At 54.7% G+C, this 17,080-nt stretch overlaps 1 protein-coding gene across 1 annotated transcript in view; it reads left to right on the plus strand.

Annotated features, from left to right (window-relative positions):
• Positions 1-17,080, plus strand: part of ARHGEF10 (Rho guanine nucleotide exchange factor 10) — an 81,311-nt gene that overhangs the window by 40,195 nt on the left and 24,036 nt on the right. The window contains exons 13-19 of the mRNA XM_029933186.1: positions 2,306-2,383; positions 2,619-2,798; positions 4,486-4,602; positions 6,551-6,640; positions 8,497-8,667; positions 10,209-10,354; positions 13,740-13,915. Coding sequence (XP_029789046.1) covers positions 2,306-2,383; positions 2,619-2,798; positions 4,486-4,602; positions 6,551-6,640; positions 8,497-8,667; positions 10,209-10,354; positions 13,740-13,915 — 958 coding nt within the window. The remainder of the gene's footprint in view (positions 1-2,305; positions 2,384-2,618; positions 2,799-4,485; positions 4,603-6,550; positions 6,641-8,496; positions 8,668-10,208; positions 10,355-13,739; positions 13,916-17,080) is intronic.

Here is a 17,080-nt window from a genome sequence, read left to right on the forward strand (position 1 = left end):
GGGGGCGTTGTGCGCATGCGCAGCGTGGCTCGCGTCGTGGGCACAGGCTGGCGGACACGTATGGGCTTGCGGGACGGGGCGGCCGGGGGACCGCGGGCCGGCGCGGAGTCTGAGGAAAGGGGGCCGAGCTGGGAGGGGCCCTCGGGCTGTTCGTCACCGCCGGGCCGGACCGGGAGGCCTCGGGCTTCGAGGTGAAGCTTCGAGGTGACGGGGCCCAACAGCAGGGCTGCGGCGATGAGGGCCCGTGTCGGGATGAGCGAGGCTGACGTGGGAGCGTGTCGGGAGAAAGAGCGCGCGTCCTGAGGGAGGACCCCGTGGCCCCCAGGGGCTGGGATGGCCTGTGGGGTCCACTGGGGCCCGACGGCTCCGCCCGGCTCTGATCCGCAGACCTACGGTCCTCCCGTCCGGGTCGTCGGCTGGGTTCGCCCTAAGTCCTGTGCGTGTGCGGCCCGGGGCTGCGCCTGGGCCTGTCCGCCGTGGCCCCGTGCACCCTGGTCCCACCGCGCTCCCTTCGTGTCCTGGACGGCTCGGTGGCCCTGGCGTGTTCTGGACGGAGGGCTTTCCCCGTGGCAGGTGCCCTGTGCACCACTGGGTGGCGGTGTGGTTCCTGCGGTGGGCGTTGACCCTCCGCTCTGGGTTTCTCGCGCTGTTCCCGGTGTGTGGTCCAGAGCCAGCCCGCTGGAGTGTGGTGCTCTCTTTTCCGTTGACTGGCAAAAATAACTTGCCAGAATACGTGTGGGCTGGATGCAAGCGCCAGGCGTGGGCCTCGGCCTTTACCAGGAATCGTTGTCCACGTCCGTTCCTGGGGAGCGAGAACCGTGATGTCCGGACCGGGGAGGGTTACTTCACTCCCTGGGCCCGCAGCCTCTACGGGCAGCACCTTGTGGCCAAAAAGCATTTATATATATGTTCTTCGATCTTTCAAGAGCTTTTTCGGGAATCCTCTCGCCTCAGGATGCAGACTTCTAAATACGTCTATGAATTCCATCTGTATCAGTGTGTTCTTCAGGTCCATTGTTTTTTTTAGTGATTTTCTGTCTGGTTGATCTATCTGTTACTCTAAGTGGAATATTAAAATCCCGTGCAATTAGCACATTCTTATCAATAAGGTGGTGTCTGTTTGTGATTAGTTGTTTTATGTATTTAGGTGCTTCTGAATTAGGCGTGTAGGTGTTTATAATTGTTAGTTCTTCCTGATGGAGAGACCCTGTAATTATGATATAATGTCCTACTTCATCTTTTGTTTCTGCCTTTACTTTAAAGTCCAGATTGTCTGATATAAGTATGGCTACTCCGGCTTTCTTTTCGTGTCCAGTCACATGATAGATATTTCTCCATCCCCTTACTTTCAATCTGAAGGTGTCTTCAGGTCTAAAATGAGTCTCTTGGGGTGCCTGGATGGCTCAGTTGGTTAAGCATCTGGCTTTGGCTCAGGTCATGATCTCACAGTTCGTGAGTTCGAGCCCCGCACCGGGCTCTGTGCTGACAGCTCAGAGTCTGAATCCTGCTTCCGATTCTGTATCTCTCTCTCTCTGACCCTCCCCTGCTCGCACTCTCTCTGTCTCTCAAAAATAAATAAAAAACATTAAAAAAAGTTTTAATAATAAAAAAGAGCTTTTTCTTCTATGACTTCGCAATAATAATTTTATTAGATAACGTTGCTAATAGCATTCTTTGAGTCAAGACTGGAACTGGTTTTCTTCTACTTAATTTACATGTGAAGTAGCATGTGAGTCAGCACAGGACACATGAAGTACAGTTAATTTAGCTTATAATTGTTGCATAAGTGAATGCGTTTGTTGTTACCACAGTAATTTCACTTGTCCTGTGGTACTTATGGCTTATAATTTGTGGTTTAAAATATTTCATAATTGGGAGCTCCTGGGTGGCTCAGTCGCTTGCGTGTCCAACATCAGCTCAGGTCATGATCTCACAGTTTGTGGGTTCGAGCCCCACGTCAGGCTCTGTGCTGACAGCTCGGAGCCTGGAGCCTGCTTTGGATTCTGTGTCTCCTTCTCTCTCTGCTCCTCCCCTGCACGTGCTCTCTCTTTCAAAAATAAACTTTAAAATTTTCTTAAAAAATAAAACATTTCATAATTGCAGCAATGGGGCACGTATGTTTTGTGCCTGTAAAGTTAGTTAACGCACATTTAAAATATTTCCGAGGCCTTTGGAGGCTTCGTTTACCTGCCATTCTGAAGACAGAAAACAGAGCCAGCGGCATCTTGACTCAACAAGAAGTACACTTTCTCTGTTACACTTCCTGTCTCAATTTGCTACCATTGTGTTTTCAAATCGCCGACAGGTGGTAAGGAGATACATTCTGGGTTCGGTTGTGGACAGTGAGAAGAACTACGTGGATGCGCTGAAGAGGATTCTGGAGGTACTGAGACGCCGGGCTACAGGGTAGACGCAGGCTTCACACCTGTCTTGCACGTGTGTGTGCGCTTGTGGATAAGTACGAACTGTGACGTAATCAGATTTGCAGAATTCCCAGACGACTCGTAAGTACCGTGTCCGCATGGTGCCTGGAAGTCATGTGATTTGTTGCCGGCTGTCACTGTCGTGAGTGCATCTCTCCGTGTTCTGACGCTCACCGCCTTCCTGTGTCTTGTTAGCAATACGAGAAGCCGCTGTCGGAGATGGAGCCAAAGGTCCTGAGCGAGAGGAAGCTGAAGATGGTGTTCTACCGGGTCAAGGAGCTGCTGCAGTGCCACGCCATGTTCCAGATCGCGCTGGCCAGCCGCGTGGCCGAGTGGGACTCTGTGGAGACCATCGGGGACGTCTTCGTGGCTTCGGTAACTCCTGGCGCGCCCGGCTGCCCCACGCTGTCCTGGGCTCCAGAGCCACGTTCCGTCCAGTGATTGCAGATGTGTCATGCTGGATGTCGGGGTTGGCAGGGAGCCCCGGTGCCCCGCAGGGCCACTGGCAGCCGGCCCCTCGGAGGCTACGGTGAGGTCCATGGGCTCTGCCCAGTGCATGGGACAGGGAAGGCTCAGGAATGCCAAGGGCACCAGCTGGCGGCCTGGGGGGCGGTCCATCTGGAATGCTGCAAGCCGTGTTCTGCGTACCGGCGGGCCGTTGGAGTGTGCTTTCTGTGGCCGCATCACGGCTCTTTTGACAGTGTGGTCGCTTCGTCCCGCTCACCCCCCTCGTCAGTTGGGTCTCACTCTGTGCCCTGTCCCTGTCTGGGGGCGGTGGAAAACGCCCTGGGGGAAAGCCCCAACAGGTTTCCCTGATGCTGTCCTCTGTGACCTGGGGTTGGTGGTGCCGACACCATGGCCAGGCCTCTGCTGACAGGGGACTCGGGACGCATGAGCCTCTCCTGGTAGGGGGAGCGGTCCACTGCTTGGAAACGCCAGCTTAAGGTCTGCAGCAGGCTTTGTCTCTGGTCCGTTTGTGCCTCTACGTGATGTGCGTTAGGCCGTCTCTAGACGCGGGAGATTACAGGCGAGGGAGAGCGGTCCTCTGGCTGCGGGAAGACGAGGCCGCCAGCAGCGCTGGAAGGCGCCCGCCCTCTTGCGTGAAAGCTGCGGTACCGGAGGCCGAGACCGTTTCCTGGTTTCTGCATGACTGTGTGTCCTTGATGACGTGTATGAGTTACAGAAGCACATAAATGACAGGATGCCTTGAACATGGAAACAAGAGCTCCTCCTGAGATATTTGTAGGGTCCCTTTCAGGATCCTTATGAGAAACAAAAAAGAAACCGTGGATATTTACTTTGTTCTTGCATTTCCTGGCTATTTTATGCGTTTAGTGTAAACGTTTATTCCTTTTCTTAAAATATTTATTTACCTTGGGAATTTTTTTTAAAAAAGTAAAAATGAAACTTAAAAAAATGTATATATAATTTAGATGAAAGCATTTTTCCGTAAGTGACGCTCACACCAGACACCCACTGTGGACGTTGCTGTTTATCTTGAGAATTGGTGGGATCGCAGAAGATACCAGGGGGAGGCCATGTACAGTGGACGGATGGACGGACGTGCACTGTCCTCAGCCAGCAGGGCAGGAGGGGATCAGTTTTCTTCCTCCCCCGGAGCTTTTCCAGGGGACGGTCAGTGCTGGCTTGTCAGGACACTGGGGCCTGTGTGACAGTCTTTCCCGCAGGGGACCCACAGCGAGGACTGGCAGGGATGCACAGAAGGGGGTCTGAAGTGATCATACCCCCCCCCCCCACACACACACGTCTGTGGTCCGCAGCTCTTTTCCCCTGAGTGCCAGCCCACGGGGGACCTGGACCGGGTGGCCTACAAGTGCACTGGGGGGACAAAGTAAGATCGGCTGTTTAAACAGTTCCTAACAAGTTTGCTAAAAGAAGGAAAAAATCACACACGGTCGCAATGAAGTGTGTCCTGTGCAGACGTCATGGGGCGTGAGACGTGTTTTGTAGGGGAGGTTTCAAATCCTTTATCCTGCCCGGAAGGGGGAGGGCCTGGGCTCTGTGCATTCCTGATATTTCTCAATTTTCTCTGGCATTTCAGTTTTCCAAGTCCATGGTGCTGGACGCCTATAGCGAGTACGTGAATAACTTCAGCACGGCCGTGGCAATCCTCAAGAAAACGTGCGCCACAAAGCCCGCTTTCCTTGAATTTTTAAAGGTAAGCACTCACTGCCGTTTCGTTTAGGCTCTAACACCTGGTAACGGGTGCCACGTGAAAATACTTCATGGCGGAGTTTTACCAAACTTTGCCTCTCAGCGTGTCCCGTTATTTACAAAGATTTTGGCGCCAAGACGTCGGGTCGGTGCCGGAAACAGATGAAGTCTCAGCAGAGCCACGGCCTTTTGAAGACAACCTTCGTCCACACGTCCTTGGAAGTGCATAGATGTGGATAGTCAGAGAGTGAGGGTCAGAACCCCAAGAAGTGGCCTTTGGCTTTTGTCCTTGAGTGTGGTATCAGGAGCAGCAGACTGAACTTCGGTGAGCAGTGAGCCGACCCCATGGCGGAGCCCCCCGTGGGGCTCTGGTGCTGGGTGGAGAGGTCTACCCTCCCTAGGTGTGTCTGCCCTGGACGTCGTGAGGTTCCTGTGGGGGATGTTGACCCGGAGTAGTTAGTATGGGGCCGGCGGGGCTTGCTGAGCACAGAACTGATAGGATCCCTGACCGACGCTCATGGCGGCCAGTCACCCAGCCCGGACCCCACGCAGCCTGGAGGGCCACCCAGCCCCAGGCTGCCACATGGCCTAGACTGCCACCAGGGGACTGCCACCCAGCCCAGCCCAGACCTCGCCTGCATGAGGCTCCAATTCCCATCGTAACACTGGAGCCAGAGTTTCTTCCTGTTACTTGAACCATATTCTCGAAGCTCAGGCTCACTGGGAGTGGACGAACGTGGAAACTATTCTCACCGACCACAGTATGATCGAGGCTGAATTATTTCCATCCTCCAGTCACAGTTTGCTGAGGGATTAAATCAGTCCCCAGCCTTGGGGGTCTTGGTACCCAGTGGTCTTTCCAAACTATGATGTTTCTTCTCCCGGGGAAGAAAATACGGGCCATTCAAACATTTCCTTCCTTGGAGGAGGTTGAAACTGTCTTGGGGACCATATCTGACATCTCAGCGGGGGAGCCGGCCGCAGCCCCCACATTCTGGTGACTTGGTCAAGCTGGAGAACTGGTGTCGGGGGAGGAGGCTGAGCCCTCCCTCGGCCATCCGACCACACAGCCCCCTCAGCTGGAGAGAGCCGAGAGCCCACCCAGGTTTGCAAATGGCCCAGCCTGGTGGAGTGTCCGTCCCAGGCCGAGAGGCGGGTCCAGGGCCTAGGCGGCCCTCAGCCGGGCCAGCTCAGACAGGAAGACCCAGGGACACCCCCACATCCGCAGCTGAGCCTTAGTAGGGAGGTTGGGCACGAATGTGGGAGGGACCAGGGCCACCACAGAGATCTCGCCCTGGGGCGTGGGCAGGCTACCGTTGGGGTCCTTGCGACTCCCGTATGGGGTTCTGTGATTCCCTTTTCTTCTGTTTCTGTAAGTGTACTTTTCAGGTGATTGTAGGATTCCAGAAACGAACTCAGTCCTTAGAGGATTAAATGAATTCATAAACAGATAAACACTGTCTGGCATTGGTTAGAGATGGGTCTTTTTTTTAAACTTTTTTAAAGTTTATTTTGGATGGGGAGGGCCAGGGAGAGAAAGAGAGAGAGAGAGAGAGAGAGAGAGAGAGAGAGAGAATCCCAAGAAAGCTCTATGCTCAGGACAGATGCAGGGCTCTAACTTACAAAACAGTGAGATCGTGACCTGAGCCTTAACAGAGTCCGACGCTTACCTGACTGAGCCCCCAGGTGCCCCCAGGTCCTGAAAACATGGAATGACAAAGTGGGAGGTTTCAGTTGGGAATCCAGGCTCGGCTGGCTCAGACCTCAACAGGGGCTCGCCTGTGCTGGTGTCTGAGGTGGGAGGCGGTTAGAAGCTACCCATAGTGAAGTCGGGCACACGCTCCGGGCGGCTGGCCGGCGCCCTGCCGAGGCGTCTGTGCTGGGCGGGGAGGGCGGGCCTGGTCCCGGGGGGCCGCCGCAGCGCAGGTCACGGAGGCTTCTCCCCACAGCAGTGCCAGGAGTGCAGCCCCGACCGTGTCACACTCTACAGCCTGATGATGAAGCCCATCCAGCGGTTCCCGCAGTTCATCCTCCTGCTGCAGGTGAGGACACGGAACCGGGGGTGGGGGGGCTGAGCCGGCATGGACGCAGCCGGCCCTTGCCTGAGCTCCCGTGCATGGCGGAGGGGGCTGGACTCCCCAGGGCAGAAAGGAACCCACTCTCTTCTGCCAAGTCCGGGTCGGGTGCAGGGTTAGAGGGGAAATGGTCCACCCTCTGTGCCCAGGAGCAGGAGTCAGTGGCCTGTGCCATCCCTCCCTCCCTCCTGAGCACTGTGAGCGAGCGGGGAGGGACTGCCTGGGGACTGGGGTGCTTCCTGCCCACCCGTCTCTGCGCTGATCCCCTGCTCTCCTGGGCCTGTGGGTTCTGGTCTCGTGTATCCTGCTCCCGTCTTCTGTCCCGCGTTGTCCCCGAATGAGTTAACAGTCAGGAGAGGACGACAGACTCCCTCTCCCCTCACGTGCTTCCGTGCTGGCATCCGGAGGGCCCTCCCTGCCGCGTGTCCTGATGGCGCGCTGACTGCAGGCGGCCGCCGCCGCAGTGACGGCAGACCCAGAGCCCATCGTGAGCCTGCTTCCTTCCCTTGCCAGGATTGCGTGTGACTCGCAGGGAGACAGATGTATAGCTCAGCGTAGGTGGTTTGTTCAGACTGGACGTATTTCGTCATTTGTGCAGTGTTCTGTTCTTTCTGATGAAGGACAAAAAGCAGGTTTAGAAGACGAGGGTGCTGTTGAATCCGAGGCACAGGTTCAGCAGGTGTTGGTGTCGGGAGGCCAGGCGGAGGGCCCGCTGGCTCCGAGGGGCGCTTCCACACATGCCCGCCTCCTTCTGCAGAGGTCAGCACGCCGTCTGTGCGAGCACGCTGGGAAATGGCAGGGCTCTGTGTGAGACCAAGGGGACAGAATGGTGATTGTCACTTAGATGTCACTCTTGAAAGACTCCTCTGTTTGACACAGTGATATCATTCTGTTGGTGGCCATGTTGTCACTCCCCGCCATGCATCCTCATCCCTTTGTCACCCTGTGGACGTGGACAGAGGTGTCTGGCCCCTCTCAGCAGGGTTGGTGCCCCCAGGGTGGGGGGAGACCCTGCTGTGTGCAGGGAAGTCAGGGCGCACCTGCAGCGGTGCCCACTTGGCATTCAGGAACAGACCTATTGAAACAAAGTACGTGGACCTGAGCGTGGGGCCGGGTCCGTGGGTCCCACTTCGTTGAGAGAAACAGTCCAGCCGTAACCTTGACCCCCGTTGCAGGGATGGGGCCTTTCTAAGATGTAGTATGCTTATTCGTAGTGACGTGGATGGAACTCGTGGGTGTCAGGCTAAGTGAAGGAAGGCAGAGAAGGACAGATACCAGATGTGTCACTCATAAGTGTCACAGGAGAAACCTAACAGAGGACCATGGGGGAGGGGAAGGGGGAAAATAGTTGGGGAGAGGGAGGGAGGTAAACCATGAGAGGCTCTTGAATACTGAGAACAAACTGAGGGCTGATGGGGGAGGGGAGAAGGGAAGGGAGGTGATGGGCATGGAGGAGGGCACTTGTTGGGATGAGTGTGGGTGTTCTTTGAAATCAACTTGACAGTAAACTATAAAGAAAACAAATAAAATGTGACATGCTTGTATTTATAATGCTCTTTATTGGAGAACACTGGTTTTCTCCATTAGCAAAGCCATTGAATAGTGTTTGTTTTTGCAAAAGGAGCCACTCCAGTGCTAAGCCAAACAGTGAGTCATCCAGCTTGTCATCCTGGCCCCCGTGCGCGTTTCAGTCCCCCACAAGTAGCTGCCCGGCTGCCAGCTCATGAGCCACTCGGTGTCGGCCGGAAGTATGCGTGTGCCGCCGTCGGTGCCCCGCACCAGCACACATGCATCCCCTTCTCACCGAGTTTCCTCTCCCCAAGGACATGCTGAAGAATACGTCCAAAGGACATCCTGACCGGCTGCCCCTTCAGATGGCGCTGACGGAGCTGGAGACGTTAGCGGAGAAGCTCAATGAGAGGAAAAGAGACGCTGACCAGCGTTGTGAAATCAAGCACGTCGCCAAAGCCATCAACGAGAGATACCTGAACAAGGTTGACCAAGGCGTCCTGCTCTGGGCTGGGATTCGGTTTGCGTTGTACTAACAAGCCGTCCGTATTTCAGCCGCTTGCTACTAATCTCGTGGACGCTTTGCAGTGACTCCTGGGCCCAGAGCCGTACCTTGCAAGTCGGTGGAGAGCTCAGGCGGGTCATGGCACGTTTTCTTGGGAAGGGGCTCCCACGGTCATTAGACCCACCGACGGGTCCGGGACCCCCATGGAGGTTCTCATCAGCTCCTGGAGCTGAATCTCCGTGCCAGAACGTGGTATTTCCTTTTTAGATGGTCGCAAAAAAATCAAAGTGTTGCATACGTTCTTACCTGCACCTGTCTGTGCGTACACTGAGCTGTGTTAACAGTTCTGGGACAGAGCACGATTTCCTCTCTTTCACAAGTCCTTTCCCTGCAACGGCAAGCTGGTTTTATGTGGGCCTCCCCCTAGTTATGTATGGCTCTGGCCCACAGACGGGGGTTTTTGGCAGGAGCTGTGTTAAGTGATTACCTAGCGTAGGCATCATTGCTGATGTCACCTTTCGTTTTTGTCATGAAGGGTAATTTCCAACCAGATGGTGACACTCAGAGTTTAACTATGAGAATTTTACTGTTTTACGTTTTGAGGAACAGGTTTTTCTTGATGTTCTAAGTGATTTACATAGGAATTTCTAGGAGCCAAAAATCGCATTAAACAAATAGCTCCCGTTGTTTGGAATCCTGGTCGCTTGTCACAGAGTGTTTGTGAAGCTGTGCGGCCCCGCGTAAGCCCAGGCGGCCGAGGAAGCGGTCCGTGCTGGGCTACTCACTGCCGGCTCCGTGCCCGTGCGCACGGCCCTGTCACCCCCGCAAGCGCGTCAGGACCGGTAAATGGCTCGGCCGCTGTGGATTTAGAATCCAAATACACTACTGATCGTCTGGGCTGAGGATTCCAGATGTCCTTTTGGGCCGAATTGTTATAATGAGTCTGACTTCTATATGACAGACCTTGTTTTACTAATTAATACAAAACACCTCTCCAAAGGACCAAGGGTAATGTGTTTGGCTCAGTGAAATAAAACATGGCATCACAAGACGCAAAGACGTTTTCTTAATCACGTTACTCTGGGAAAGGAGGACCGCCAAGTAACTCTGGCACTTACAGACGTTCTTGAGGACATCGTGTTATACATAACCGGGTGGGGGCCGGGTGCGATGGCAGCGTGTGACGGAGGGGGCAGACACGCCGGCACGCCATCTGAAGGGAAGGAGTGTGATGAATGCCGGGTGGGCACAAATGAGCCCTGCTTGCTGGGCAGGGTTAGCCTTCCCTCGCTGTTCAGGATAACCACAAACGCCATCTCTGTAACTATTCAGTTAAAAAATCTGAACTCTTCATAGGGTCTACCTGAGGTGTGCGTGGAGGGGTATGGATTCTCCGTGAGGAAAATGTGCAAATGCTGACGCTTTATACGCCTGTATTTTGCAAGACTTTTGCTCACCCTTTTTCTTCTTTTGATGAACTTGATTGTGGGGACTGTGTTGAGCATGACCTTGAATGTTCAGCTTCTCAGCAGCGGGAATCGGTACCTCGTGCGGTCTGACGATATGATCGAAACCGTCTACAACGACAGAGGAGAGATCGTTAAGACCAAGGAGCGTCGGGTCTTCATGCTGAGCGATGTGTTGATGTGCGCCACGGTCAGTGCACGGTGAGCGCCGCCGCGGCCACTGGGTATCTCACACTGGCGTGCGGGGCGCGTCCCAGCCAAGTGACGACTCGGGATTGCTCCCGTTCCCTCTGCGCTGGTCTGTGCACCTCTTCGTCCCCTCGCCCGTGTTTGCGGGGGGCCAGGCCCCAAACAAGCTTAGGGTGAGTGGGGCCCAGTGTCGGGGTGCCTGGGGGCTCAGTCCGTTGAGCATTCGACTTCAGCTCAGATCATGATCTCGAGGTCCATGGGTTCAAGTCCCGCGTCGGGCTCTGTGCTGACCACTCACCACCTGGAGCTGCTTCAGGTTCTATGTCTCTCTCTTGGCCCCTCCTTTGTTCATTCTCTCTATCTCTCTCTGAAAAATAAACAGTAAAACAACCCTGCTTGCCAACACCCGGAATATCGTAGCTGGCTGGCAGCGTGCGAAGTTACATGTAGAGGTGGGCTGGAGGGGAGCTGAGGCAGAGCGGGTGCTCTGAGCTGAACGCTCGGCATTTAGTAAAGTCGCTCACGCCCAGGCCCCAAGCCAGCTCATGCCGCTTGAGAGCATTTGCTGTTCACTGTCAGGGGCTTGGGATGCGGTTGCAGAACCCCTGCCGGCTTGAGGTCGTCCACCGTCTGTGTTTAGAGTGGGGAGACTGGCCGGGGGACAGTGAGGTCCTCCCCTCCCAGCGGGAGCCGGGAGCTCACGGCTGAGGGGGTGCAGCGGGCAGCCGCGAGGCAGTCTCCAGGGGCTCACGCAGCACAGCCGGCTTCCAGCCCCGCCTTCCGGGAACTGCCTGATCTCACTGAGCCTCACACCCATGCTCCTAATGGTGGGGCAGCCAGCCATCCCTGGGACCTCCGTGCGGGTCCCGCCCAGGACCGTCATCAGACCCTTGAGCTCAGGGCCGGGTGTGGTGCGCAGCTCCTCCGTGGCCGTCCCTGCTTTGAGGCAGCTGCAAGGTAGGCCTGGGAAATCTGCCGATTTTATTTTCTGTTAGTTTTTTAAGTTTATTTATTTATTTTGAGAGAGACGGAGACAGTACAAGTGGGGGAGGAACAGAGTGTGTGTGTGTGTGTGTGTGTGAGAGAGAGAGAGAGAGAGAGAGAGAGAGAGAGAGAGAGAGAGAATCATAGCAGGCTCCGTGCTGCCAGCACAAAGCCTGACGTGGGGTTTGAACTCACGAAACTATATGATCGTGACCTGACCTGAAAATAAGGGTTGGGCGCTTCACTGACCGAGCTGCCCAGGCGCCCTTGGAAAATCTACCCATTTTAAATGACCACCTCCTTTGTCAAGAATCTTGTTTGCTTCATTCCTCTCGGTGGCTCAGGCTTTATCATTGAATTTGCCGTGGTCACACTTTGACCCCTGGAAGCAGTCACTGCCTTTGCCCACGCGTAGGAAGCAGCGGCCAGTGGCTTCCGTGCTTCCTGAAGCGTGTGCCAGGTCCGGATGTGACAGAGAGGCCTGCGGAGTGTGTCTCCCCTGCGGGACCTTTCCACTCCTGATTTCCCATCCTGCAACACGCAAGTAGTGGCACATGGTTAGCAGGATGGGTTCCGGGCCTAACTATCCAAGGAGCGCCCCCTCCCCCATCCCCAGGTGAAGCCGGTCCACCTTCCCCTCACCAGCTGTGGGTGAGGCTGCACCAGACAGCCCCCGCCTGCCCCGCGGGCTGCAGGCGTGGAAGATGAGGTCACACAGTGAAGTGACTCTGTAGGCAGCTTGGCACAGTGCAGATGTGGGTGCTTCCTGTCCAGTGCATCTGCTGCTCGTAAGCAGCCTTTGTCTGTAGTGGGAGGGCCCGCCACGTGGCGTCACGTGGGCAGCCCAGGTGTGTGATTCACCAAAGGAGCCACGTCCTTGTGGTTCTTTGAAATTTTATGTCTTTTTAAAAATCTCAGACTGAGTAAGAAATGGATAAATCCTTAAAAATGATTTAGCTGTGCTCACTACCGGGTCTCTATCTTAAGAGAATCATGCCCGGGCTGTGGCATGGGTCCTGAGTTTTGACGCCTTTTTACAAAGTGTGTAAAGAGGAAGAGTTCAGTTCCCACTGACATGTTATCAGTGACTGTCCCGGAAGGTGGTGAAGGGGGGACCCCCCCTTGCTCTGACTGAGATGATAAAACAGCCCCAGGAGACCCCCGGATCACCTCAGAACATCAAGATCTCAAACTTCTGTAGGAGTGAAGATTATGGATTCAAACAGGATGAGTAGCAATTTGAGGTCAAGTTCATGAACGCCTCCATTTTAAAATATAAAGCACGTCTAATTCTTAGGATGCACAGTCTTTGGTTTCTGACCAGTGTCTGAGCTCTGCCTCCTCCCCCTTCCGGTGTGGACTGCAAGTTGAAAAGCAAACTCTCATGGCAGAGAGGGGTCTGGGAACTTCGATAGTGGTTGACTCCCAACACGTCAAAGATTTCAGTGGAAAGCACGCTCTCTGACATTTTGCTTATTCCTGTGTACATTTTGATTGAAAAGTCTTGAAGAAAGCAAACTGATTGTAACTGGGAGTAAGAACACTGATTGCTTCCGGAGGGGCGGGGCTTACCTGGTCACATGGAGGGCCTTGGTGCTGGCAGCCCTACCGCCTGGATGGGGGGTGGTCACGCAGGTGTCTGCGCTGGCATTTCCCACCTAACTGAATGGGTGTGCATGTGTTTCTCTGCATGCATCCTTCATTTTACAGTCAAAGAAGAAAATTATCTGTGAAGGTCATGGGGGTTTTTTTCACTTAATTGCTACATAGTTAATAAGTGAAAAAAGTTTTTTTAATGTTTATTTTTGAAAGAGACACAGAGCACAAGCAAGGAAGGGACAGAGAGGGAGACACAGAATCCCAAGCAGGCCCCGGGCTCACACGGCCTGATGCAGGGCTTGACTCCCTGAGCCCAAGGATCATGACCTGAGCCAAAGTCAGGTGCTCAACTTACTAAATCACCCAGGCGCCCCCACAGTCAATACGTATTTTAAACATGGAGTATGATGACATGATTTAGTTTTATTAAAATGGTTATGCTACAAGCAAGAGTGCCAGGAACTTTCAGGTTCACTCAAACAAAATGACCAGAGCGTATCTATGCACGTAGGAGGTCTTTCCTGATAACAGAATTGTCCGAATTTACGAGCATCTTTGCTCAAGTAGTCTTCAGGGATCATCCAGCTCATTCCCGCTAAGCTTTTGCGGGAAACTTTCCTGAGTTAGACAGTGGAGAGTCCCTGCCCTCTCATCTCACGGGAGGCATCGTTCTGGAACCAAGTGGTAACTGTTTGTAAGGGAGTCAGAAGCAAGATGTTTTAATGATGGCAGATGTCACTTCCTGGAGTATTTGAGGGATAAAACGTATCAGGACTCATGCATGTAATTAATCATAAAAATAACCCTGTTTCAGCACCTCGGACAGCAGCACGATCACATCGAGCAGCCAAAGGTACCTGTTAAAGTGGAGTGTTCCCCTCGGCCACGTAGAGGTGATAGAGTACGGCAATAATGAAGGCGCTGGAGAAAACAGGTGTCCCCCGGTGTACCCGCCCGAGAGCCTGGCCGTCGTCGCCAATGCTAAGCCAAGTGAGTGACATTGCTAACGTGCTCATGCGTTATGGGCTGGCATCCTCGCCGACCTAATAGACTCGGTTTCCTTGGCTTCAGCATGAATCCAAGGCCCCAGGTAGATGGGCAGGCTGTTGGCTGATGTTGTGTTTGGCGCCTGTGTTTTATGTTGGTTGACAAGCGTAGGCAGATAAGCCCAGGGCACCCTCATCTCTGAGCTTGTCTCCACCGGTGTGGACCCGCTGGGCTTGTGGGGAGGTGCGTTCAGCTTCCCCAGGTGTGATTTCTGGCCTGTTCTGCATTTTCCACGTAAGCGGTTAGGGCTCTGGCTCCTGTCTCCTGGGTGTGCGCTGAGTTCCCAGACAGGACATCCTCGGGCGTGTGGACTTAGGTTGTAGGCTCGGCTCTGCATGGACCAGCTCGGGACGCCTTTCTTCCCCAGGCTCCTTGTGGAGGGGGTGCTGGGCTGTGCACCTGGCCAGGTGAGATGAGCCAAGCGTGTCCTGATAACTTCAGCAATGCTTCACCACTTGTGTAATGGTTATTACTAAATGGTCTTTGGACTGTGGATTTTGGACTTAGCATAGATTCATGACTTTCTCCTCCCCGCGCCTTTAATCCAAATAAAGCCTGGCTGAGTTTCACTCACTTGCTGGCCTCTGCCCGAGTTGTGGAACACATAAAATACAGTGAATGGGGACTCGTGGCAAGCCTTTTTACACATGGAATGAGGCTTTATATTAAATAATGCTTCTTAAAAGTATTTGTTTTGAAAGAGAGATACAGTGTGAATGAGGGAGAGGCAAAGAGAGAGGGAGACACAGAACCCAGAGCAGGCTCCAGGGTCTGAGCTGTCAGCACAGAGCCTGACACTTGGCTCAAACCCACGAGCCGTGAATCGTGACCTGAGCCAAAGTCGGATACTCAACCGACTGCGCCCCAGCTGCGCCCCCAGGCATCCTAGGGAATGGTGTGTCGCAGGGAGGGCTCGAAGACAGGTCAGTGTGGAGCTGCGTGGACTTTGGACTCTGAGATGCTGCTTTGGGGTGGGGGCCCCGGGTCCCCCTTCCCCCGTGACCCTCTGGCTCTCGTGGCTTCTGTTAAACGTGTGGTAGAGCCCCGGGAGAATGAAGCATCGGGTCAGAGAAGGAAAACACATTCCTGCTAATCACCGTCCCCGGAACGACGCAGAATGAAGGTGGCTGGGAACGTTAGCTGACACCAGCGTCTCCAGGAGAGACAGTTAACGTGTCTGTCCGTCACGGAGGGATCTTCCATCGCCAACAGATTTGTGGCCAGAGAAGGGTTTGGTTGGGAATTTGCTGGACATAGCTTTCCAGATGGGAAGGCCTCCAGGGAGCAGTGTTTGTGACCCTGGAGTCTGGGGAAGGCCGTGCCTTGCAGGGTCACTGCCCACCTGGTGTCCTGGTTTCCTGACACTGGCGTTTAGTGACATCAGTTCTGTGTTGGACGTGTTCCCTGTTACGGCGTTACTGTTTTTATCATGGTGTCCCCTCCAGTACGGCTCACCTGTTACATGGGCAGTGGGCATTAGCTTGCTAGTGCCCCGTGGACAGACACTGTCCAGAGCCAGGGGGCCAGTGGGCCGCGAGTCTGCAGTTCAGGGGGCCCCACACATGCACGTCTGCGGGAGTGGCTGTTTGGTTCCTGGTTTAGGGGTGCATCTTCGCTGTGTGGACCTCAGTCCTGTGGGGGGGATTTCAGTTTTCTCTCTGAGCTCTGAAAGGACTGGTGTGCAGTAAATGTGTGTTGGGTTTTGAATGCCTTCTAGATTAAAGGTAATTTTTTTTAACAGATTAAAATGTGCGAATTCCGTGCGTGTTAGAAGATCGAACTCAAGTCCGACTTCTCTGGGGAGGTGTCAGGCTCCCAGGCAGGGGGTCTGGGCTCCCCAGTTCCAGAGGCACGGGCAGGGGACACGGTCACCGGCATGTCCGGCTGCGGGGAAGCTCCCTGCCTGGTCCAGACGCATCCAGAAATGAGAGTAGTCTGCTGTTGGGGCCAGGAAGTGAGCTGGTCCACGGGTAGCAAATCCGTAGTTTCCATCTCCTTTGCCCTAGCCTGCGGCCTGCGAGCGGCTACTTTTCATGCAGATAAAACCGTGTCCTGTCCACGAGTCACAGTGCAGCGGGCCTGTCCCGTGGCTCAGGCTTTTTATAGAAGGGCTTCAGATGCACCCACGCGGCTTTTGTTCCTTCTGATTCTCTTGCATTTGTCATACCTCAAGTATTTTGAGACTCGAAGTCGGGATGATTGTGCTCCATGGACAGCCACGTGACTCTTCCTTCTGTTGGAATGACTCTGCTCTGAATCCCAGCCCTGGAGAGTTTGGGCTGTTATTCAGTGGTGGAGACGGAGTGTGGGCGTCCCTGCCTAGCAACCGCTGCCTGGAGCTGTCGGCGCAGCCGCAGTCCTGGGCCCCGCACCCCTCGAGGCCCCGCCCGGCACAGGGAACCAACCCCAGGAATCCACGGCTGGCCCTCGGCTGCGAGAGTGAGGATCGGCCCCACACCCCAGCCCCAGGGCTCCTGCAGGTTTGTGCTGATGGAAAAACGCTGTCATGGCCCACATACAGGCAGAACCCACACAGGTGCCTGGCTGTCACCCTGGAGGGGACACATGATGTCACAGGTGCCTGGCTCCATGACTCTGGAGGTGACACACGATGCCACACGTGTACAGTAGAGACAGGACGTGCAGTCTGTGCACAATACAGACGTGCATGTCAGCGCGGTACCGATGTGGGCGGGAAGGCACACCTGTCCCTGCTGCCGCACGTGAGAGTGAGGGGGACAGGCTTCGGGTTCTTCTGGAGGGGCTCCTGAGTCCTGCTGCTGGGATCTGACGGGGAAAACACAGCCTGGCCCCGGAGACCTTCCTAACCCAGTGAGAGTCCTGTCTGTGACCTTGTTCTGCACGTTAGTGACAGTGCACTGAGGAGCCCGTTCTGATGTTGGATGACCCTGGCTATCGGAAATTTGGTTTGGGTTCGATGTCATTTCTAGATGTCTCTTACAGCAACGACCTCGACAATGCTTAGAGAATACCCAGAGTGGCAAACTGTCAGACCCAGAGCGTGAGATGTGCCGCGGAAGCGCGCCCCGTAACGCGGGAGCTGTGCCGCGGAAGCGCGCCCCGTAACGCGGGAGCTGTGCCGCGGAA

This window comes from Suricata suricatta, chromosome 1 (genome assembly GCF_006229205.1).
Source record: "Suricata suricatta isolate VVHF042 chromosome 1, meerkat_22Aug2017_6uvM2_HiC, whole genome shotgun sequence".
NCBI lineage: Eukaryota > Metazoa > Chordata > Mammalia > Carnivora > Herpestidae > Suricata > Suricata suricatta.